The sequence below is a fragment of the Triturus cristatus genome, chromosome 8, assembly GCF_964204655.1.
Source record: "Triturus cristatus chromosome 8, aTriCri1.1, whole genome shotgun sequence".
Taxonomy (NCBI): domain Eukaryota; kingdom Metazoa; phylum Chordata; class Amphibia; order Caudata; family Salamandridae; genus Triturus; species Triturus cristatus.
The window spans coordinates 1,542,990,647-1,543,015,521 of NC_140591.1; the positions used below are offsets into that span (position 1 = coordinate 1,542,990,647).

The 24,875-nt window shown below is 48.4% G+C and overlaps 1 protein-coding gene across 10 annotated transcripts in view; it reads left to right on the forward strand.

Moving 5' to 3' along the window:
• The window catches only part of NUMA1 (nuclear mitotic apparatus protein 1), a 734,824-nt gene that overhangs the window by 112,022 nt on the left and 597,927 nt on the right, over positions 1-24,875 (forward strand). For 6 of the 10 annotated variants that reach the window (XM_085623417.1, XM_085623420.1, XM_085623418.1 and 3 more), the window contains exons 4-5: positions 5,874-5,968; positions 15,869-15,957. In XM_085623417.1, the coding sequence (XP_085479543.1) occupies positions 5,874-5,968; positions 15,869-15,957 (184 nt within the window). The remainder of the gene's footprint in view (positions 1-5,873; positions 5,969-15,868; positions 15,958-24,875) is intronic. The other 4 variants (XM_085623424.1, XM_085623421.1, XM_085623419.1 and 1 more) reach the window with 1 other exon arrangement.

Below are 24,875 nucleotides of genomic sequence, written 5' to 3' on the forward strand. Positions count from 1 at the left end.
GAGCCTCCCCTCTTTGGCCGTTGATGGTGACACACTGCCCATACTTTGTGGTATTTGCGGGCACCTGGATCTTAGGAACCATCTCCCGTTCTCCCAGGGACACTAAAGTGACACCCGCCAGCTCCCTTCCCTTACCTAAGGGCATCTCCTCCCCGAGCACTACACTAGCTACTCCGGGGGCCTTTCCTCCAATGGGAGGGGGTGGTCTTTTCGGGCACTTCACATCTCCCTTATAGTGTCCGACACCACCGCACTCGTAGCAATGGACAACCCTTGGCTGCTGACTCTGGCCAGGATTAGGGTTTCTGGGTGGGTTAGCCCTAGGGGTGAATCCTGTTCCCTTCCCTTGGGAACTATTTTGGGGGCCTTTAGAGAACTCTGTTTTCTTTTCCCCTCCCTCTTTCTTCTGGGGGGCGCGCTGTCCGGTCTTTTGAGAGTCCCCTCCAGTCCCCCTTGTGGACACCCGGGTAGTAGCCCAAATGTCCGCCTCCTCAGCAAGCTTCCGGGGATTGGTCAGCTTGCTATCCACCAGGTGTTGACGCAGTTCAGGGAAACATTTTTCGAGCAGGTGTTCCTTCAACATCAAATCAAACAACCCCTCGTAGTCCCTCACCTCACTGCCCTGTATCCAACCCTCTAATGCCTTCTTTGCATAGTCCAGGAAATCCACCCAATTCTGTGTGCCCAGTTTGTGGCTACCCCGGAACTTCTGTCTATACTTCTCGGGTGTTAGTCCAAACTTCCTCACGAGCGCCACTTTCATGGTGGGGTAGTAGGTCTGCTCATCCTGCTCCAGGGCAATAATGTATCCCTACCAGCTGGAGGCATGTATTTATACAATCCCCCCCCCCTCCCCAATACTTCTCTGGGACCCCATGGACTCTTAATGAGATCTCATAGGCCGCTAGCCACTTGGCGATATCATCACCCGCACTATAACTAGCTACTATGTCTTTTGGCAAATAGGGTTTGGATTCCCTGGTGATTTCTCTTTCTTCGCTGCCACCACTAGGAACAGGGTGTGCCCGACCCGTAGGATCTAGAGATCTATCTCCCTGAGCCTCAACTCGTGAGCCATCCTCCGTTCCTCTTTTTCTTTCTCCAGCTTCGCCAAATCCCATGTGAGCTGTCTTTTCTCCCTCCGGTCAGTGAATTCTGCTTCTAATAAGCCGTTGCTAGAGACACTGCTGCCCTTCCTTGAAAGTGTTCTGGGCCCCGCTACTAGGTCCCCCACCTCAGGTTGGTACAAACCAGCCCCCTCGCTGTCAGGCTCTCCATCCCTGTCCTCCTTCTCAACCTTACTTTCTCGCCGTGCCTCCCCCCAAGCCCTCAAGCTGGTCTGGAGTTCACCCTTCTTTGCACCTTGGGGACAAAACACCCCCTCTCGCTCACAAAACTCTCTGAGTTGGGCCACCGTGTAAGTTTCCACATCCTCCAATACAAACTCCATTTTGCCCACTCAGGATAGAAGACAGTTGCTTACAGAATCTATGCGGGGGGTACCTTTTGTAATACCTCCTCCCACCACCAGAAGTGAATTTAGAAAAAAACAAAACTCAAAATTAGGAAGTCCGCTTGGAGAAAACTCCCGGTGTAGGCCTATGGACTACCCACAGTTATTGTCGAGTAGACGCAAGCACAGCTCTATCCCACCACTGAACACCAATTTTATGTTGGAAACCGGGCAACCGGGTTAGCAGTCACCAGGTTCCCAGCACAATGGTAGCTTGGCTCGAGCGGTTGGGATCAGGCACCGTGCTAAGCGTACGTCACACCCTCACAATAACCATGCGTTCATCCGTTCCAAAAACGACACTACACCGTAAAAATAATGCAAGTCAAATAGAAAATAAGATAAAGACATATATATTTTCACTTAGTTGCAGGTTTCATAAAATAAATACAATACAATAAGATTTTCCTCAAACGAGCAGGTCACATAAATAATACTACATTGGAGTTTCAATTAATAGGTTCAGGTCATAGATAAGCAAGGAATAAATAGGGTGCAATAAATACAGATGGCAAATAAATACAGTCAGACAATAAATATAGTGCAGGAATAAATACTGGGTGACAATAAATAAAGCACTTCCAATAAATAAGGTAAAACAATCAATGACAGTGACAATTCAAAACATTTACATGAGGTCACTTGGTCTTACTTTGCCCATACCCAACTTTAGGACACTTGGATGGCATGGGGGGTGTCCCACCTAGATTGATCAAGGCTGGGGCCTAAGCTGAGGTAGAACAAGAGTAATCTACAGATCTGGCCCTCCAAACTGCACAGCTCTTTAGGTAGGTCACTGTACCAGTCTCAGTTCACCCCTGGCTCTCTCAGGCTGGTTCTAACACCCCTTTAGCCCCTAGAATGGTCTTTTAGGACTCCACAGGGCCTCAGATGCCCCCTCTACCACTTACTGCCCTTTTTAAGTTGATCGGCTCCGCTCGGCTCCGTGTCGACGCCGTGAGACGGTTCCGGATCGATGTCGCTGGGCGGTCTCGACTCGATGTCGCTGGGCGGTCTCGACTCGATGTCGCTGGGCGGCCTCGACTCGATGTCGCTGGGCGGCCTCGACTCGATGTCGCTGGGCGGCCTCGACTCGATGTCGCTGGGCGGCCTCGTCTCGATGTCGCCTTCCGGCGTCGCAGGGACTCGGACTCCCCACTTCCTGGTGTCTCCGGAGTGCGATCCCCACTCCCGACCTCCGGCGCGCTTCACCTCAGTTTCCGGCGACTCCGGGGTGCGATCTCCACTCCCGACCTCCGGCGCGCTTCACCTCAGTCTCCGGCGACTCCGGTGGGCGGACTTCACTCCCCCGTCGACGCCTCACCTCGACCTCAGGTGATTCCCGACTCGACCTCCGGCGCCTCTCAACGACTTCCGTCGGCGCCCTCACTCGACCTCGGGTGACTCCTTACTCGACCTCCGGTGCCTCTCCACGACCTCCGTCGGCGCCCTCACTCGACCTCTGGCGGCTCCGGGTACGACGTCTGCTTTCTGTCAGCGCCGCTTCTCGACCTCAGGCCCCAGGTCTCCAGGCTTCTCGACGTCAGGACTCCAGGAGGACACTGCTGGACAGGTCAGGAACTTGCTGTTCTTCTTCTTTAAGGCCTGTTCCAACTTTTCAGTCCTTTAAGATGGTTCTTCTGATCTTGATCCCACACAGGGCTCTAGGTTGGGCTTGGTCAGTAGAGACTAGCATCAAGGGTGGGTTTCTGGACCCCACTCCAAGCACTGGTTTCCACCTCTGCTGCCTTACTCTGATCTCCTTCTATCTCTGTCCTCTCTCTTCTCCAGTCAGTTGCCAACTGCCCCTCTGAGATGGCCTCCCAACATTCTAAACTGCCTCTCACTGTCACAGGGTTCCAGAATGTTACGGAAGGTTCTAGAAATCTCCAGTGGGTTCTGATGATGTCACAGGTGACAATGGGTGGCCACCATTTTGTGTCTCAGGCCCTCAGACAGAAGTTCCAGGGGTAGGGAAAATGGCTCCCTGACCCTGCATCAACACTAAAAAGTCTGGTTGTTCCCAAAAAGGAAAAATTATAACCGGGTTTGAGGCAAAAGTGGGACAAAATAAATAATGATGAGGAGGGACCACCCAAAGGGCTGACAGGTCTAACAGTATTCCACGAGAGTACATGCATGTGCTGGATATTTCCCAAGTGTGCTTCTTTTTCCCCCGTGCTCTGTTTTTTTCTCATCAGTGTGCTTCTCCCCACTTTGCTTTCTTGCTTGCGTCTCTCCGCCTACGCTCTGTTTTTCTATCTTTCTCTCCCTTTTACTTTTCTCTGTGTTCTCCATGTTGCTTGGTCTAGCCCACGCCATCCGCGTTGCTTCTGCCTATCTGATTTCCTCCTCTACCCACTTTCAAAAAAGAAAAACCGCTTAAGCTTTTATTTCTTTTTATTTACTGATCCAACTGCGATTGATCAAAAAAAAAATTAAAATGGGAATGTGATTTTTGTAGCCTCATGCATAGTGCATGCACCTACAAAATGATCTGGGCAGCCACCTCATAGGTATTGGTATTTTGATTAAAAAAAAAAAAAAAACGATTGGCAAAGACAAAAGTTCCAAAACCCAAGTCCTACTGGCTTTGCCAATGCCTTGTGAAGCAGATGACGTTGGATAGTCTGCTTCTCCATCTTTTAGAAGCCCCCGGGTGTGCTTGTCTCCTACAGGTTAATCGAGCAACTTCCTTCCATCACAGAGCCTGACATGCCTTACCCCCCCTTCACAGCAGGGTTCTCCGATCTCCTTGCAGTGCCACCCACCAAGAGACATACTACATTTCTCATACTTGTCTTTTTAAAAGATGTGCAGTGATCAAAGAAAGGCTTACTCCTAGTTTCTGGAGCAGCCAGAGCCATCCATGAAAAACACTTGTGACTTTGGTAAAGCGGGGTGTGCACTCTGGGGGGTGGATCATAGCATTGTGCTGGTCTGTTAGCTGAGGTTTCCAGTGAATTTTAAAAGACCTATTAAATTAGGGCCTCTGTGTTGGAAGTAGGTACCATGAGTTTGTAAAATTTTTGGGCGTTTTGGAAGCAGAATCTTGGCAATTGTGTGCACACGATTGCTGTAGAAAGTTAATGGTATGGACATGATGGTGTTGCGCTCTAGTGTAATTCTTGCACTAGCATAATGTTGGCAGTTGTTGCCATTCTAGTTCTGTTATCGCTTTTTGACACATCGGCCCCTAAAATTGGTGCAATTGGTTTGCATTAGTCCATACAGTGCTTCAGTCATCCTTCCATGCCCTCATCTGTTATCTATTCACCCATACTCTTCTCATCCTCCAAGTATTTTAGTTCTTACGTTCAGCAACTCTACACAACCACACATACAAACGTACCAATCAATACACAGATAAGACAGTCCTATCTGCTGGACTAGCCAATGTTTTTTCTTTTTTTTTTTTTTTTTCTTTTTGAGAATACTCTTGAATTGTTTCATAAAAAATGATTTCGCATCTTTGCTTTTAAGATGGGTATTTGAGGCCTCTCTGTCTGTCTCCTGAAAATGAACGACCCACGGTGCAGGGATGGTCAGTCTGCATCCAACTTACTACACATTCCTTTTGCGTCTTCTGGTACTCAAAACATTTGCAGGTTTTCTAAATATGTTGGATCCTTTCGCATTTCAGCCATCTTGGTCTGCTTTACGTCCGAATTCTCCTACCGGTTGACTTCTGATTAGTGCCTTACTTCCTATTGGTCAGGTCCTTCAAATCCTTCCTGATCCCAGCAGCTTACGCTTGCATCATATCTGTGTTCATTTTAGTGCTCCAACTGAAATCAAGTGTAACTTAAGTTTTTTCTTCCGTCCAGACTGGCTTTTGAGACTTTTTTTTATCTTTAATTGGTCAGCAGTCCTAGGTATGTATTTGGTTCTTTTGGGCGCCTTAGGCTTTTGTTTGTTGTTTCTTTATTGCACCATTATTCTCTAGTTGATAGTTTTCTTTGCCTGACACTATGGTAGGTTGGTGGGCCTTAATTTACTACTGTACTCCCGCTTCTACTAGTACTCTTGTCTGTTTACTCTCCATCCTTTTTTTTTGTTTTGTTGCCAAATCACTGTATCCATATAGTTGAACTTGATATTTTGCAATAACAGGCTTATTTCTGTTTGTATTGTATATTGTTTAGTTCGAATCAGACTATTAGTTAACATGCACACAATTACTTCTATGCCTCAACTTATTGATGGAACTATGCATGTTGAGAATGAAATTGTCCTTGAAGTGCTTTATAATCGTTAATACCAATATTGCCTATTCATTTAAATAATTTCAATAATAAAATATTTTAAGTAGATCAGAGGAGTACTAAATTTAACATGGCTTTTAAATATTTTGTTCCAGAAGTGGCAATGAAGAGGAGAGAGAAACTTTGCAACAGCCCCTTCCTGAAAGGTTTCAATTCATCAGCAGGTTTATCGCGAGTAAGAGCTTTGGCAGTGAGTACTGGTGACGGACTGAAGCAAAGTTGTGAAAGAGACGAAAGCTTGTCGAGTGTTTACTTTGTGTGGCAACTTGTGTGCAGGGAATTTGTTTTGGGCTGTAGTATGGAGATTCGTTCATAAATAATTTGTGGATGTGTGGCCTTATAGGCTTAACGTTTAGTATAGTATGAGTCTTTGGATTATTAATTCCAGCTCTTTGCTTGTGATCCAGCTTCTGCAAAGTTTGTTAGTCACTTATTTTGCACAAAACTGAAATCTATAGTTCTGAAATGTAATAACTGAAAACTGGAAAAGGAGCCCAGTGGTATCTTCTGATAACACAACATTGATACATCAGACATTGAAAAGGCTGCTTACGTTAAATAAACCTCAATGGTCTTTATCATCTTAAGCAATGTTGATTGAACCATTGAACCTAAAAAATAAGAAATTGGGATTGATAAAACTATCACTGAATGTCTATGATGTCTGACTCATGTCTGTTTCGGTATTGGCCCCTTTACTCTTAGCATAAATGAAATATTAGCTTAGAATTGATGGTCTATTTAGAGCTGGACTAAGAATGCCAGGCTTGATGAGAAACTCATTTGATGTCATTGACACAGATTGCATGGAGCGATCATAGTTCCACTGCCATCTGCATTCTTTCAACCAGAGGTTGTATTCGTTAAACCCTAAAGATCTTTCTGTTAGATCCTGGTTTGGTGCATCAAGAAAGCTGCATTTTCTATTTTTTACAAATTGGCTAGAACTGTCAATTGAACTTTGAAACGTGTTTATTCTACATTTAAAGACAAAAATTATATTGAACGTCTTTTGACGCAGATTAATCACATTGTTAGCATTATATTTGTCAAGTATATGCCCACCTGTGCAGCACTTTTATACATCTATACGTCTGTATGATGACCTCAACCGGAAAATGATGTATTAACAATCCCCCCCCCCCCCCCACCCAACCCGGTCTCCCCCTTCCCCTATGTTGCAGTGCGGTCTCCCTTCTTCCCTTGGCTGTACTCCGATGTCCTCTGGAGCAATCCCTTCTTCGCACAGTGCCCCACGTACAGCACATTACCTATAAACCTTTGATGTATGAAAATATACTCTGCTATACCTCTCCCATACTACTCCTGACTTGGCTGTGTCCTGAATGTCCCCTTGTCGGGTTTCCTCCCCTCCCTCCATGTCTTTGTCATTCTCTCCTCTATCCCTAGTCATGCTGCCCATGAACGCTACCCACTAGATTATTCTCCAGCTTATCCTTATGGATCTTCATGTCTATTTCCTCCGCTTATGCCCATTTGAATACGTCCTTATGCCATAATTCGATGGAGGGCATCCTCGCACTCATCCATCCTATAGCCACCCTCCTTTTTCCCAGCACCAACGCAAAGTGCAGGAATTTCCAACCTATTTTGCCTTACCTGGGTTTCTTAACCATGCCCAACAGGCATTCCTTCAGCAGTGCCTCCTGGATTAATACGGTCCACCCCACTCATATGTTCCGCCACTTCCTGTCAGTACTGTAGAACTGCCTGGCATTCCCATTCCATGTGGAAGAACCAAGCACCATCCATCGCACATCTGGGGCAGACTGCCCCCTTCCAGCATATGTTTTGCTAAGTTTAATCCAGGTCATATGTTCGATGAAGGTAATTAACTTGCGTCAACCTGAAGTGTGCTTTACATGACACTGTCCGAACCAGTTAACATGCTGCACTCCGTTCAGTGTCGTCGAAGGGGCCTCCTAAATCCTCCTCCCATGTCCTTCTGGACAACACTTCCCTCACTCCTCTGTCCTCCTTCAGCGTTCTACATAGAAAGGTCACCATATGTCTCGTACCCCGCTTGGTCAGCAGGAGCTGCAAGGTGCCGTTCTCCCCTGGGGCATTCGGGAAGTCCGTCCATATTTCCCCTCACTGTGTGCGTTATTTTAGCATATTGAAGGAACTGGCTCCTTGTCACCTCGAATGTCTCCTGTGTTTCAAAAGTCAGATGTGTCTCCTGGGTGTAGGTCGCCCAATGTAATGCATCCACCCTCTCTCCATCGCGCCATCGATGTGTCTGTCTATACGACGAAATGGCAGAAGCGTCCAAATATCTAGATCCCTGGCAAATGGCAGTTTCTTAAACACACTCTAAATCACTCGTTCCCATAGCTCTGCTGTTTGACTTACGAGATAAGGAGTTCCCTCTGGTACCCAGCATGAGCAATTCCATCAATATGAGCGTTCCATGTGTTCCCCTCAGCATTTGCTTCTTAACGTTGTCCTCATCCGACGTCCATTGTGCCATGTACTGTAGTTTAGAGGTAGCATAATAAAACTCCAAATCTGGGAGACCCATCCCGCCTTCCTGTGTCGCGTTTCAATTGCGGCAGTGCCACCCTGCTCCTTTTTCCTGCCCATACCAGCTGGATCAAGAGGCTATCCAATTTTCGGAACACACTGCAGTGAACTATGTACATCACATTCTGGATCGTATACAGACATCTTGGGAGGAACACCATCTTGGCTACCACCACCCTTCCCCTAGTGGAGAGCGGTAGAGCGTTCCAGAACTGAATGGGCTGGGTTAGTCCCGAAATCATTGGGCTTACCACCAACCGCTCCTGGTCTTCGAGGCCATTGCCTACTGTAACCCCCAAGTATCTAAAGATGACCCCTCCCATCGCAAACCCACCTGTGGTAGCTGTTCTCTCCTTTCCCTCCAGCCCCCCCAGGGGGAATAACAACATTTTCTGTTTGTTTACCCGCAAACCTGTGACTTTACTAAACTTGTCCTGCTGTTGGAGGAGCTGTGGCACTGTTGTCACTGGCTCCCTTAGATAAAACCTCATTTTGTCCCCGTATAGCCAGATCAAGTGCGTCTTCTCTCCTTCTCTTATTCCCATCATCTCCGCCTCCTTCCGCAATAATGCCGCCACGGGTTCCATTGCCATTGTAAATAACAATGGGGAGAGCGAGCAGCCCTGCCTCGTGCCTCTCCTCAAATCTCAGCCTTCTGAGAGAATTCCTCCACTACGCACCCGTACTCCTGGGAAAGTGTATAGTACCCTTACCCAGTGACAACATTTCAGGCCGAAGCCCATGTGCTGCAGCACCCGCTGTGGACATGTCCATTTGACCGTGTAGCTAAATTGTAAATTTCAGTAACCCACATTTTTAAATACCAGTTCTGTGTGCTCAGTACAACTCCCAGCTGGTATTTTGTTCTGTTTCGACTGAATAGAGATGTAGGAATTAAGTGATTAAACTTTCATATAGTATACAGCTGCAAAGAAACCTCTTTACAGCATAAGGGAAGCAGTCTATTTCTAGGCTCCTCATTGTTTCTGGTTGATAACTTGTTTCTTCTGGCCACACTTCGGCCGACAGTGGCTTGGATCCGAGAGGTCCGTGGCTACCGTGTGTGAAAGTGGGTTTATGTTACAGCAACCACCCCCCTTTTTCTTTTTTTGTTGCCAGACTGCTGATGCTCTTTGACTTGGTGTGCCCTGGGCTCCTGCCAATCAGGTGCCCAGGGCCTGTGTTCCTTCCCTAAAAACTGCCTAAGAGCCTAAACCCAATTGGCATCTCTGGCCACATGTCAGCCCCTGGTAAATGGTACCCTAGGTACCCAGGGCCCTGTGACCAGAGAAGACCCGTAAGGGCAGCAGCACTTATGGTGCCACCCTTCGAGGCCCTGTGCCCTGACACACACACACACACACACACACACACACTGCCTTTGCAGGCTGAGTGTCTTGGTACAGAACAAAACAGTCGACATGGCACACATCCCTGTGTGCCATGCCCACAACACACACTGCCCTGGCATACCTCAGTCACCCCTCTAGCTGGGTGCCCTAGGCCAGTGGTGTGGGCACAGGAGCATGAGCCCTGTGCCCCTACAGTACCCAGGTCCGTTTCTGGGCACTGTAAGTGCAGTGCTGCCATTAAGAGTATATGGTGCTGGGAGGTCGTCAACACGAACTCCACAGCACCATGATGGCTATACTGAAGACTGAGAAGTTTGGTATCAAACTTCTCAGCACATTAAACCCACACTGATGCCAGTGTGGGATTTAATGTAAGATGCACAACAGAGGGTAACTTAGAGTTGCCCTCTGAACCTAATCTACAATCCACGTCCTGTCTGAGAGGCTGCCTTGGCTGGGCAGGGGAAGCTTCAAAGGCATGCCGCCTTTGTGAGCTTCTCCAGGCCACTTGCTGTACTCAGCAACTGGCCCCCACCGGTTCTGACCCCCACTCTGGCGGGGAAGACTGTCGGGAAACCCCAAGGGAGGAAAGGGGGTGTGCCAGCCTCTGCCAACCTCACCCCTCAGGTGGGGGAGGCGAGGTGAAGCACATCTCCGGGCTCTCGCCATCTTGAAGATGGGAAGCCCTGCCCAATCAGGATTAGGCTACTGCCCCCTCCCACAGGAGAGTGGCAGGATAGGAGCTGTACCCACCCCAGGGAAGGGACCCATTGGTCCCTGCCATTTACCTACCTTTAACGCCCCTAAATTTAGTATTTAGGGGCAGCCTGAACCTTGCTTCCTCAGAATCCGAATCCGAAACAAGCAAGAAGAAAGAAGACCTGTCGTGCAGCTGCTAACAAGAGGAACACACCAACGGACTTTGCCCCAGCCCTACAGGCCTGTCGACCCTCAAACCTGCTCCTGCTGAAACCCGGCGTCTCCAGCGGTCAGCAACCTCAAAATCCCCGGAAGACCTGACTGCCTTGTGACTCCAAAAGACTAGGACTCCCACAAGCAGTGGTTCTGCTCACAGCAAGTAACAAGCCCCTGGTGCCAACCAGGAACCGCGACTCTGCACACTCTGCACCCGCCAATCCTGGCCTGTGCCGGAGTGGACAAAGACCTCTTCAAGTGGTGGTTGCACCTGAAGAATCTTCGTCCCCGAGCTTGCAGCCTTTGTTCGTTAGTGAGCTTCTCCATTGAAATCCATTGAGCGCCCGACGGCTCAAAAGCACCCTGCACCCAGCCACCCGAGTGCCCCTGGGAGTGCAACCTCTGTCCTATTTTTCTTCCCCACTTGCCCTGAGCAAGTGACCAGGAGCCCAGCTCCCTCAGCCACGTGGCCTGCCTGCTAGCAGCCACCAACCAAAGGCCCCCTGCCTGTCATAGGCTAACGTTGGACCTAACTCTCTCTGCACCCGGCTGCCCCTGTGCCTCTGAGGGTGTAACAGTACCTACCTGACCCTGGGAGACCCCTGAGTCTATGCCCAGAACCTTAACTCTGCCAGTCGAGTACTTACCCAAAAGCCGATAACTCACTTTTCTTCCTTAGGGTAACATTGACTGGTTTCACTTCATTTCTTCTAAGTGTCGAGTTTTGAAACTTTAAAATATTCACTAAAAATCAGCAGATCGACGAAAACGAAATTACTCCCCTGCTATTAGGAGAGATCCCAGTGCTGGATCTTGGTGCCCAGCACTGACCCTGAAAAGTGTCGATTTTTAAAACATACAAATATTCCTTAAAAACCGCCGATGTAACAAAAAGGATTTCTTTCAACTGTTTACAGGAAATGCACCAGGGTTGAATCCAGGATCCAACCCTGAGTAAGAAAATCATTTCTAAAGTAACAAACTGCATTTACTTAAAGTCCCATTGAGCTCAATGTTTAATTGTGTTTGAATTGTGTTGCCTATTGCAACAACTGTAACTATTGCATTCAAAAGTCTATTGCCTATTGAAAGTGTTTAACTAAAGCATCTCATTCTGAGAAAGTATATTTTGATACCTATTGTTGGTTCTAAAATAAAACAACCATATATTTTTATATACAAACCATTGGCCTAGAGTTCACTTATTTAGTGTGTGAGACCATTTGCTGACTGAGTGTGTACAACAAATGCTTTACACTGTCCTCTGCTACTGCCTTACTGCTCGTCCAAGCTACCACTTTAGAGAGTAAGGTTATATCTAACTTTAGCCTCTGCCAAACCTCTGGGGACTGTGGACTCTGTGCACACTGTACCTATTTTGGGAACAGTACATACAGAGCCACTTTCTTACACCGTGAGCTCAGTGTTAATGACTTTGTTGGGTTGTTTGTACTGGGGAAACGCCTGACCCTAGGTAATGTTTCAAATGGAGTAACCTTGACACAGAACAGTAGTCTGTGTCTCCGTTTTGATCAGCACACAAAGCTCTCATTTTTTTTAACAAAAGAAAATGGTGTTATTGAAGCCCATCCTTCTGTTTCTGTCTCCGCTTCCTACCACCTTCTAAACTTGAATCTAAAATGTGTGTTGATGTAGAGATAGTGCACCTTCAACCTGCTTCACGCAGCTGCATATTAGAAGGATCGGTGTCCTCTATCATGATAGTAGCATGCATGCCTGTCAGAACAAGGCCTAAGTGCTCCTGGCAGTGGGCCCTCTACCACCAGCCTTCTCCAGCCCCTACACAGGGGTGCATACCTTTCCACCGGATGAGAGGCACCTATTCTATCATCTCTAATTACAGTAATGTGATCCCATACAGGTTAAGTACAATGTGAAAAAAGTCCCCCTTGTTTAATAGCTGCATGGGGTGTTGTAGTACTATAGGTTTGTATGTTAATTTTTTTCTAGTTTTACATCCCTATGATAATGTTTTTCTATGGTTTTATAGTAGCTTCAAGATAGGAAAGGTCTGTTATAGACTGTGTTCACCTGCATTTATTTTAATAAAGTATGGACAAAATTGAAAGTACGCTGGTGTAATTTGCGTCAATATGGTACTTTTGCATTAGGTTTGCTAACCTTCACCAAATTGGGCTCACACAACTTTGCTTAATTACTCCTCATTCTTGGTAATAATACACCCCAAATGGCCATCCACGGTTAACATTTACTGGAAACGCACAGGAACAGAACATGTTCGTTTTTTTTTTTTTGTTGGCACTATTTTTTTGCACAAGTGTTTGCTTCATAAATGGATGTGAGATCTGATTTCTTGCTAAAATATTGCGCAAAATGACTGATATGCATGTTTTTATTACATGTGATTTTGTCAAAATTACGCAAACCCAAATTACGACATTTTCACACATCGATAATTGCGGTTTATGGTTCTACACTTGTTTCTTCTCAACTGGTTATAAATTCCTATTATGAAAGCAAAGCTGCAAAAGGGACCAAGGGCCCGAGCGTTCAGTCTCTTGCACGCATGTCCAATCCCTATTCAACAATAAAAACTTATTTTAATTTTATTATTCTTCAGTCTTAAAGAAAATGAAGTGGGACAACCTTCTCATTGGATGTTCCAAACAATCCCTGGATATAGTTGTATTGGAGGTATTCTGTCTTGGTGATGGTTGAACATCATAGTAGATGGTAGTTGCCAGAGCTGCACCACTTGTCACAAGTGGTGCTTTGCATTCATGTGGGAGTTTGAGGTCATTCCTCGCTCTGCACCTCTCCTGCTTACAGAATTGCTTGGAGGGGAAACAATATAGGAGCAGAGGACCTGATGGTGACACATTGAGCACTAACTCTTCAAAGCGGGCCTACATCTTAGTGCCTCCTAATAGAACATCTCTCGACATTGTGGCAGCAACCAGAGGGAAGAAAGACAGCAATATAAAGGATGTTTTCTTTGAACCCCCTCTGTATTTGTAGGCACTGCACAAAAGCAAGATGAACCTACCACTGAGGGGGGCGGCCTCTTCAATCCACAATACATAAGAGTCTTCGCGGTCATTAAAGCAGACTTAACGGGTCCACTGCATGACCTCCATCCAAAAAATCCATGAAATGAAGAGATTTGGGGGGGGAGAAATAAGTGAACGAGTGGTTGTGCGGTAAAAAGAAGGGTGCCAGAGACTAAGAACAAGACTTACATGGATGATCAGCCACCTGAAAGAGCAGATCACCCTCCAGGTCGACGTCTTGAAAGATAGACCCTGGAAATATCTGCAGCTTTCTTCAAGGCAGAGCAGGAGAGCACCTGGAGGTATGTGCGGACCCTCTTACGTAGAATTCTTTGCCTTTAGAGCCCGTAAGTTATTGCACTACACAGGGCTCACTGCCCATTCTAATACAAAGCAATCCATTCCCTACCTCAGCAGCTTACAAGAGAGACCAAAGAGTCCATCTTTTTAAATAAAAATGTAAACCACTTTTCCTTGGATTCTTTGTATTAGTCAATACAATCTCTTGCATGCTCGCACTGATGTATTCCCATACATTTACAGCAGTAATAAACGATGTGATTGTCACAACATCTGAAGACTAAGTTAAGTAATTGAGCGGTAGTAATTAAATAGCAAATTAGAGCAAATCAAAATAATCAACGACAGCGCTTAGGAGGGCGTGGTTGGTCTCATTAGATTTGAAAATACAGGAAATCTAAATGAAGATTACATTGGAGGGCCTAGTGGGTCATCAGCAGTGAGATGATATTCAGAGTTGCGACAAAAAGATTACATAGATTAACCAGGATTGTTGTTGGCAGTGAGGACCAAGTCGTAGAGAACAGAAGATAAGGCTCCGAAAATTACACCAGGGCAGGGTCAAGTAAGAGTCAGGGACGGCGTGACAGTTTAGTTGAAGGAGAGGTCACGGATAAAGAGAGGGACAACTCACTCTGGCCTAAATTGCTTGGCAACGTTGATGGACATCTTAGTGAGAGGTGCGCGACATCAACATTTTGGAGTTGGATGAGTGCCACCATTTTAGGGAAAAGGCGGAGAGCCAGCCATTATGAGGAGAAGCGTAGTAGTAAGACGGAAGAGATACAATATCAAACGCCAGTGTCAAAGAGCCGAGCGGTGGTGCGGCGTCAATTCCCTCAAATAACCAATAATGTTAAAATTTGGATTGGTTATTGTAGAGTTAGCCCAGTATAGCGGGGCTTATCAAACAAGCGATCCAGGCAGGTAGCGGCAGACGGTGACTGTTTGGAATCGGGGGTGGGAGTGAAGCCACCAGCAATATCCAGGCAGCTGGGGGGGGTTGGGGGGGCGGGGGTAGACTACAAAGAACAAGGCGTGGATGGGCCCAGAGATTCCGAGCAGATCTCCGTGTCTCAGGCTCATAGCAAGGGACAGAGCGGAGGAAGGGAACGGAGGCCACGGTGGTGGGAGCCGGGAAAGGACGATGAGCCCTGTATGACCATGTGAGCATACAGCAGGTCCTTTTACCTTAACTGCAAACAATGCCCTTTCCTGATCCATTATGTGGCACTGGAAACTGGCAGCCAAGAGGTTTATGTTGCAGGGTTTGGGCCTTATTGTCCCAAGGACAAATTGAACATAAACTTGTTGCTGTGGCCCCAAACAATATGTCCTGGGCGTCGGGCAATATGAATTCCTCTGCTCTGTACCCCACATTCGGAGCATAAAAATTAAGTTCAGTTAGATACATTACGGAGATAAATCATTGTACTTAAAAAGTAATTGTCTGAAAAGTCCTGCTCATTCTAGAGGCTTATTTGTCAGCGAACCTTGCCTCACTCATCACCAAGCACCGTTCCTTTTTTTTTTTTCGCCATGCATTTTTAGGACACATTGCAATGGATTCATCTTCGCCCATCTTATTTGGACATTGGGTACATTAAGAGATTCTAGATTTCAAGGCCAAACACTGCCCCACACGTTCAAGAGGGATAGGACCTGTGGTGGCATGCATTTCCGCAACACATGTACTAGCAGCAAGAGGATGATCCCCTTATTTATTGGGGCCCTCCTTCACAGCAGTCCACCCACCTCTCCCCTTATGACCTTGTGCATTGGGAAGGATACTTCCAATGGACCCTCGGCTTAAACTTAAACGGTAAAGTCGTATATCTTTCCGGACTGCTGTGCTGACATTTGGGTTCTGTTGTGGAGACGGAAGACACAGAAGTAGAAGTTCTGTAACCACCGTGCTGGTAATTTATACTTTCTCTATCATTTTAGGATGCTGCAAGTATGGCACAACAACTGAGTGCATGCTGGACTGGCAAGGTTTCCTCGAGGGGGTGCCATCAGAATTGGAGCTGGCCAAGGTAAATATTCAAAACTTTTAAGAGTTTCTCTAAAAAACGTGTCACTAGCACATCTTTAGAATGACTTGTCTTTATTTCTTTAAAATCTGTTATTTAAAAATAACTGAGATGATTTTACATCAAATGTATGTTGTGTAGTAATGCCCACAGTGATAATGGCTTTAGCATACATATTCAACAATAGCTATCACTTATTAGGTACACTGCTTACCACAGATTTCTCACCTTTTGAACTTCCCCAGGCACAGCGCTGGATCGGTATGGTTTCATTGCAATATCTCGCATGTTTTGGCAGTTGGTGCCATCGGACTCACCTAACTTTGCTTTGATTTTGGAAGTGCTTATAGAATCCTAAATTGACGCCTCCCTTCTGCGACTACATCAGTTTCTCCTTTTTCACTCGCACAAGGCCCCAACTCCCAACTTTGTTGGTTTTCACCCACGCCCAAAAGTCTAATTTTCAATAAAATAGACCATGTGCGTTAGAAATTTCCCCTCCAAAAATCACAGGCTCCAAGCTGCACCATGACTGTAGGAAGTAGATATTGCTGGCTTATCAACACAATGTTTGGCTGTGTTGTCTGCGGTAAGAACCGTCCTCTGTCATTCCACAAAGGCTCCGTAATGCACTTGCAGGCAATCTGGGTAGAGGGGGTGAGTTTATAATTTGTAGAACACATAGGGAGTAGGCATCACTTCCCCCACAGCGAACTCCCTCCAAGTTGTGGTCCTGATCCCGGTTTAGACTAAAATCGTCTGCGAAGTCTAAGACTAAGTGAAGTATCAAGTCGCACCTCGTGTAAGAAGTCCAAACTGGGAGAGTTTGCTCGTTTAGCACAACAAAGACCTGAGACTGTTGTCCTTGCCTGATGCTGCACCTGCTCCAAGACTGGTTCTAGTGCTTCCAGAGTTTCCTGGTCCACCATCAACTTTGTAGAAAAGAGATGGCCTTACGCAGGCCATATTGCAACTTTTCAGTATGCACGGGCTCCCGGTTGGGCCCCTTGGCAACAAATTGCAGGAACCTTCAATGAGCCTCCTGTCTGACTCATTTCAGCAGTTCCGACTCCAGCTAGTTGCTGACTGTTGTGCATCTTCCTGTGGCTCTGTGTTGGCACAGACCCGTTCCTTCACTTCTGTGCCTTGGCACCTGTCTGTTCATCTATCTGTGTTGCCCCTGCCTGCAGCGTTAACTGCTCATGATCAGACTCTGATGCCCTTTTCTAATCCAAAGTCACCTGCCTCCACCAGGCCTATGTCTCATTTTGTTTTCCTAGACGCATCCTCGAGCTTGAGATGACACCCTGCCTCTCCCTCAATGGCTGTACTATCATAGGCTGGAAGCCTTCGTATCCGATGCTATTCTAGGGTACGAAGAGGACTGTGAAGAGGGAGAGAATACCCACACCTCATTTACACTGTTGCTGGCATGTAGTTACATCTACAGAATGCCAGTAGCCTAGGTACTTTCTCTGAGAAATAGTTGGACTCTCAAACAGGAACTCCCCTTCTAGAACAGCAGAAGTGTTCGACCTACAGTTACTTATCTTTGAGACTAAGTTCCGCTTAATGAAATCAATCAACCTGGGCCCCAATCTTTACCTTTACTGCTTTTTAATGAGGTCCTTGGCGAAACCTTAATTGTGGTGGGCTTCTCTACCATAGTAATGTTGCTAGAAGTCATAGGCCCACTGGTGTTGAGATTGCATTTTTGACCAGCAAGCTTTAATCCCAGAGCGTCATTGCTGTTTTGCTGGACCATTTGAAGCTTCACCTCCAGTGTGGAATTGAGGTCCCTGAATGCAGTCTGCCTTTTGGGGCACACTGTGGGATATGTAAAGTGAGATCTACCCTCCTGTCTCGGACACATTCTGAAATGCCTTTGCTCACACAATCCAAGACTGAAACAATGCCACAAAATATGTTCAGAGCGGTGATCGTGTTTCATGCCTTGATGCTTGCCACAGGATTTTCTGCGGACGTGCAGGCCGGCATCTTTTGTGGACATAGAAAAAATGTATTTGATGATTCCAGCCTTTTCAAATTGAAATCTGATTCTTATTTGGATTGTTTCGACAGTGCCGTGGCCTACTAGTTGGACTTGCTGTCTCTATCCTGTCAAATCCACCAAAAATTCAGATGATACTGTTGGGGTGTCTCCTATCGCCAGAGGTAACCCCTATTGCTGCCAATAGCCCTTTCATGGCTTTACAGGCTGTGGTGGTGACAGAGGCCATGGACACCAACAAAGAGCAGCAGATCTGAAAGAAACACGTTGGTGATAGATTCCTTACCTTAGAATTACCCCCAGGCGTCAGACTGCGTCCAGAAAGTTTTCGTCAGCAGTACCCCAGCGCTTCGAAAAGTGGCGTCGTGGGCTCCGCGTCTGTCGTTGGCGTCGTGGTCGCAGAGATGACGTCGCAGCGCGCAAGGGTAGCGTCTAAATAGCTGCTGACGTCAGTGCATTATTTTTCTGCTCCAACAAGCGTAGGTCCGGAGAGAGCGGTACCTGCAGTCACATTTTGACTGAGTTTTTCGAGGCCTTTTTGTCTTTATTTTTCGAGTCGATCGACTCCTGGTGCAGTAGGGATGCCCGGCTTCAAGTCCAGCGGGACTGTCATCGTATGATGTCGGTGACGGACCCGCACTGCGTGTGTCTTTACTGTCTGGGGCGCAGCCACGGCCCCAAGTCGTTCCCCATCTGCTGAGCCATGGCACCAAAGACTTTGCGGGAGCGGTCCCGAAAGTTGCGTGAAGTCAGCCAGTCTGCTACGCGCCACAAAAGGTCCCTGTCCTGTGGGAGGTCAAGGGACTGGTCGCGGAGCCACCACCATCGTTCATCGGGATCGAAGTCTTCGTACTCTGGGTCGGTTAAGACGAAGCGTTCCAAGAAGTCGAGAAGCGCCATCGCTCTCTGACTTCCCCTTGCCCGTCGCGTGACGTGGGTGTGGGTGGTGCCTCGACCACGGCTCCGGTGGAGCCTACGCAAACGCCGCTGGCCTACCCGCCTTTCCCGGGTCAGTCCGTGACTCCAGCCCAGCTGCAGGAATTTCAGTCAGCCATGGCTCGCCTCTTTGGGTCATCGGGCCCCGACGGTGCGCCTTAGGTCCCTACTGGGGGCCACATGGAAGAGTCGGAGATCAGAGCTCTGGTCTCCGGCGGAGTCCAGGCTTCCTATCAACCTTCTGGGGCTCCGGGCGATCTTAGTTGCATTGAAGGCATTCCTTCCCTCTATCAAGGGAAGAGTAGTGCAGGTGTTCAGACAACCCGCCCGTCATGTGGTACTGTACCAAACAGGGCGGGGTGGGGTCGTGGACCCTATGTCAGGAGGCTTTGCCTCAGGGCATTTCCCTGGTGGTTCAACACCTGGCAGGTTCACTGAACACCAGGGTGGACAAACTCCGCTGCAGGTACATGATGGATCGCGAGTGGCGTCTTCACTCTGACATGGCGCAAGGTCTCTTTCAACAGTGTGGAGAGCCTTGGTTAGATCTATTCTCCACTGAACGGAACGCAGCAGTTGTGCACCTTGGAATTTCCAAGGCGGCACTATCTCAACGACGCTTTTCGTCACGAGTGGAGTTGCGGTCTGTTGTACGCCTTTCCGCCTATACCACTTCTGCCCAGAGTGCTGAAGATCAGGCGCGACCGGGCCCAAGTCATTCTTGTGGCTCTGGACTGGGCTCGAAGAGTTTGGTATCCCGAGCTACTCAGCATGACAATCTATTTCCCCCGATCCGACTGCCTCTTTGGGAGGATCTTCTGTCCCAGCAGCAGGGGACTGTCCTCCACCCAAACCTTTCCAGTCTTCACCTCTTTGCGTGGAGATTGAGCGGCGGGAGTTGATTCCATTTGACTTGCCTCCAGAAGTCTGTGATGCCATTCCGGCAGCCAGGCGTCCCTCCACTAAGTTGGTATACGCCTGCAGGTGGAACAAGTTGGTGGCATTGTGCACAGTAAAGGCTGTGGATCCCCTTTCTGAAGTCCTATAGTTCCTTCTTTCTTTTGCCCGGCAGGGCTCTGCTCTGGGCACTATCAAGGGCTACCTTGCTGCTATTTCGGCCTTTCTCAGGCTCCCTGGCCAGCCCTCTTTTCAAGTCCCCTGTTAACAGATTCCTCAAAGGCATTACTCATCTTTTCCCTCCTATTCCCTTCATAATGCCACAGTGGGACTTGAACCTGGTTCTTAAATATATTTAATGTGCGCTCCCTTTGAGCCTCTTCACAACTGTCATCTTCGTCTGTTAACTCTGAAGACTGCTTTCCTGGTTGTCGTCACCTCTGCTAGGAGAGTGAGTGGGCTCCAGGCCCTTTCTTGCAAACCTCCTTTTCTGTCTGTCCATCCGGACAAGGTTGTGCTCAGGCCACGTCCATCCTGTCTACCTTAGGGTGTCACTGCCTTTCACATCGGGCAGACCATCACTTTGCCCACCTTCTTTCCGCATCCTTCCAGAGGAAGAGAGGCTCCACCGTCCGGACCCAAAACTTGCGCTCTTATTTTACCTTAATCGCACACAACAGTTCAGGATGGATGACCAGCTCTTTGTTGGCTACGTTGGCGCCAAGTAAGGTTGGGCATGTACACAAGCGGACTATCTCCAGATGGGTCGTCTCTGGGGGGGTCAAGTCAATGCAGTGTGAATCTGAGGAAATCTGCCCATGTTACTCAGCACTATAAGAACTCCATTGACTTTGAGTGGAGCAGACACATTTAAAATCCTGTCCCTAGTCTACAGAGGCTTTGTTGGAGAGGTACCTAAATACTTGTAGAAGCTTATCCCTGCCTATATTCGTTGGCATACCTCTAGATCACGCAGCTCCAAGCGAAATTCAGATGCACGCAAACAGATCAGATTCAAGGGAAAAAATGGATACCCCTATACTGGGCATTACCATATTTTTAGGGGAGGGAAATGGTGTCAGTAGGTGGAGCTATACGAAGGTGTAGCCACACTGCCCACCCAAAAGCCTTTACACCTACCACTAACTAGGAATCCGTAGCAAAGAATCAAAGGTGGCTCACCCTGAAAAGCAATCTAGGCGACAAAGCTTTGCGCTATCCCCAGTCTCGAGTGAAATAAAGTATCCAGAAAGTATTTGAGCTGTAGTTTGGGGGCACTTTGAATCAAAGAAAACATGGAAAAAGAAAAATGTTAAGAGGAAAACTTTGATGTCACCAGTGCTACTGCATTACTAGCCAGGCAATAGGTGTTTATGGTGGACACAGGTATGATTTAGAATAACACCTCCTATAACTTTTCAAGAGTTATGCCCTTACATTGTCCAGGATTTCCAAACCATTTGCAAAACCACAAATTAGTCATACCTACTTTAGGTGAAGATTGCCTTGCGCCAAGTTCTTGCTACTTTGTTTTGGGGTGGAGGGGGGAGTTAGTCAAAAGGGGTGGGTGGCAACTCATTCCTTTGATGACTTGGGTGTAAAAAACACAAAAGGTTACACATTTAATGTCTCATAGGCAATATTCTTGCCCCTCTTAAATCCACCACCTGCAGAAAGATAAAGTAGAAAATAATGATTGGTGATAGATGGTGGGAGAGGGGAGCATCAGAGCCGCAACCTAGAAGGTTGAGAGGGAAGTAACTCCTGAAAGTGCCAATCCAATTTCAGACATTTGCTGCATCACACAACTTCAACAGAAGCATCCAGGTTGGACGAAGACTTTTGTTCTGTGTATAACAATGGGAGCCTATTTGTTCAGACAAATGGATGCTACATTATTGCAAGACTGCCATATTTAATTTGTTTAAATCTTTTATTGGTTTTAACAAGAACAAAGTGTCATTGGCAGCATCAGCAGCTTCCGCCTACAACCCTGCGGGCCGGCTCATTACTGCGTCGGAGGAGCGGTACATCTTCACTCCCATCTAGCCCCGTGTGTAGGTCAGTGTTAACACAGCATGTCGCCTACAACCCCTCAGGGCCGGCCGCGTCTCATACTAAAGGGAGTGCTGTAGGCTGCAATCAGTGTGGCGCGTGTCCTGTGCAATCAGACCCGCGGGGCACCCCTCAATGAATCGCCCTAATTTGGCGAGGGCGGGCCCTGTCCCCGCAGCAGGCATCAAGACTTAGACTGGTCCAGCAGGACTACCATCTGCCATGACACTCCGACAATGAAAAGAACAAAACTCAATCCCATCTCAACTCCCCCCCTCCCTCACCTCAACCCCCCCACCCACGCCTCCCTTACCTCCCCTACCCCTACCTCCCTCCACCCCCGTCCAGTGTGTGCGTCCAGTGTATCCCGCTAGGCTTTATCGCTGCGGCCGAGGACCTCATCATGCTCTAACATCAAGCCCCGTCAAGGGGCGGGGTCCTCCTGTGTAGTGAGCCTCAAGAGGCGTAGGTATCTGGGGCAGGTCAGTTCCCTGAATTCTGTGACCAGTAGGGACCGAAACGGCTGCCAAAGGTCATTAAACGTCTCAGTGTCCCCCTGCACTGTCAGTGACAGTTTCTCCATGCCTAACACATGCCATAATCTATGCAACCAGCTCATGATCGTGGGGGGTGTGGGTGAGCGCCAGTGCACCAGGATATTTTGAATGGCAGACCCCAGCGCCATGGCAATCTGCCTGCCTCTGCGGGATTTCAAGGGATACATCAGGTCGTTGGGGAGGCCCAGCACTATATAAGCTGGGAAGCGCGGCAACTCAGTCCTAAAGTGGGAGTCAACCTAATCGATCACCTCCTTCCAGTAAGCTGCAAGCAAGGGGCAGTCCCACAGGATATGCGTCAGTGTACCCACCTGTCCACATCCCCTCCAGCAGGTGTCTTCTTTACTACTGTCCATGGCGTGTATACGTGCTGGCGTGTAATACCAATATGTGGAGACATTAGTAAGGGTTTCAGTAAGGCCCGCATGATATGCTGAGTGCCTAGCTCTGTAAGCTATCTGTCCCCACTCCTCGTGACTCAGGGTCCTACCCAGCTCCCCTCCCACCATCGCTCCCGTCCCGGGTTGTAAAGGTGCAAGGGGGGCACTTGGAGGAATCGATACAGGTCGCTGATGAGTTTGGTGTCGGACGTGCGCGTTAACAGCCAGCGTTTGTAAGGGAGGAGTAGTCTGTCCGCTGTTTCGCGCACCTGGTGGTGTAACGCCCAGTGGCGAACCTGTAAATACCGTAATATCTCGGTTTCCGGCAATGCGTAGTCTCGTCGGAGGTCCGCAAAGGGGATAATCCCTTATGCATCGTACAGGTGGCACAGGGCCCTGCAGCCCGCCTCTCGCCAGCGTCCGAACGCGCCCCTCTCCATCCCTGGAGCAAACTCCGGGTTATCCGCCAAAGGCGTCAGTGGGGAGGGGAACGTGGTCAACCCGTGTGCCAGATTCGTGGCGTCCCATACTTGGAGATGCACTCTGGTGATAAAGGAGGCATATAAGTTAGCGGGGCGGTGAGCTCTGCGTAAAAACGGTACCTCATGTAGCGGCTGCCCCGCCACCGCCTGATCCTGGAAGAGCCAGTGTTTATCCGACTCCCATCTGCTCCACTCCACCAGGTATCGCAACTGCGCCGCGTGAAAGTATTTGCGGAGGTCCGGGACTCCGAGCCCTCCAGCCTCCGGTGCCAGTAATGAAAGTGCTCTCCGCATTCTGGGCTTCTTGCCCTGCCAAATGAAGCGTCCCAGATCCGACTGCATCTGCCGGAGCCAACCCGCTGGCGGGCGCAGCGGAAGTGCCCGAAACAAATAGAGGATCTGAGGCAAAATTGTCATCTTGACCGCTGCCACCCTGCCCAGTAGTGACAGGGTGCCACGTCCCCAGCGTGTTATCTCATCCCTTACTTTCCGGCCCAGAGCGGTGTAATTGGCCAATACCATCGTGGGCAGGGTCTGGGCCAGGAGGACCCCCAGGTAGGGTACCGGATCCCGGGACCAGACTATTGGGACCTGGTGTTGTAAGAGGGTCCTGGTTGCCGGCGCCAGGGAGAGATCCAAGGCGACCGACTTGCCCATGTTAATTTTAAATCCTGCCACCTCGGCAAAGGAGGTCAATTCTTCAATGCAAGCCGGCAAGGCCGAGAGCGGGTCGTCTAAGGAGAGAGTCACGTCGTCAGCGTATAGGCTGACTGCATGACTAAAGCCACCAAACTTCACCCCTTTCACCGCCGGGTTATCCCGGATCCGCTGTGCAAAGGGTTCCATATATAATGCAAAGAGTAAGGGTGACAGTGGGCACCCCTGTCTCGTGCCTCTTTCAATGTCAAAGCTCTTGGAACTGTACCCGTTGACTCTTACGATGGCCTTTGGGGATCTATAGCAATTAAAAATCATGTGGCGAAATTTCTCTCTCACCCCTACCTTCTCCAACACCTGTTCCAGGAACGGCCAATGTACGCGAACAAACGCTTTTTCGGCGTCCACCAATAGCAACATCCTCTCTCCCCGGATTCGCGACGCTTTCTCAATGAGATGAGTGATCCTTTTGGTGTTATCGACCGTTTGCCTCCCGGAGATAAACCCTGCCTGATCTGGGTCGATAAGCCCTGGCAAGAGGGGGGCGAGACGCGCCGCTAAGATCCCCGTGTATAATTTGAGATCGATATTAAGGAGAGATATTGGCCGATAGGAGCCACAGTGTGATCTGTCCTTACCCGGCTTGGGGATGACCGCCAGGGACGCTCGCAACAAATCCGGTGGGATTGCGCCCGGTGTCGCAAAGGTGTTAAATAGACGCGTGAGGATGGGCGCCAGTAGTGCACAGAATGTTTTATAAAAGAGTGGCGTAAAGCCGTCCGGGCCCGGGGATTTCCCATGTTTGAGGCGGGCTATCGCGGATATCACTTCCTCAGGTCGAATTTCCCTCTCAAGTGCCTCCGCCTGGGAGAGCGTTAAGGACTGTAAAGAGACCGAATCTAGATACCCCCGTGTTGCGAGAGCATCCGGGGGATCTCCAGCGTAC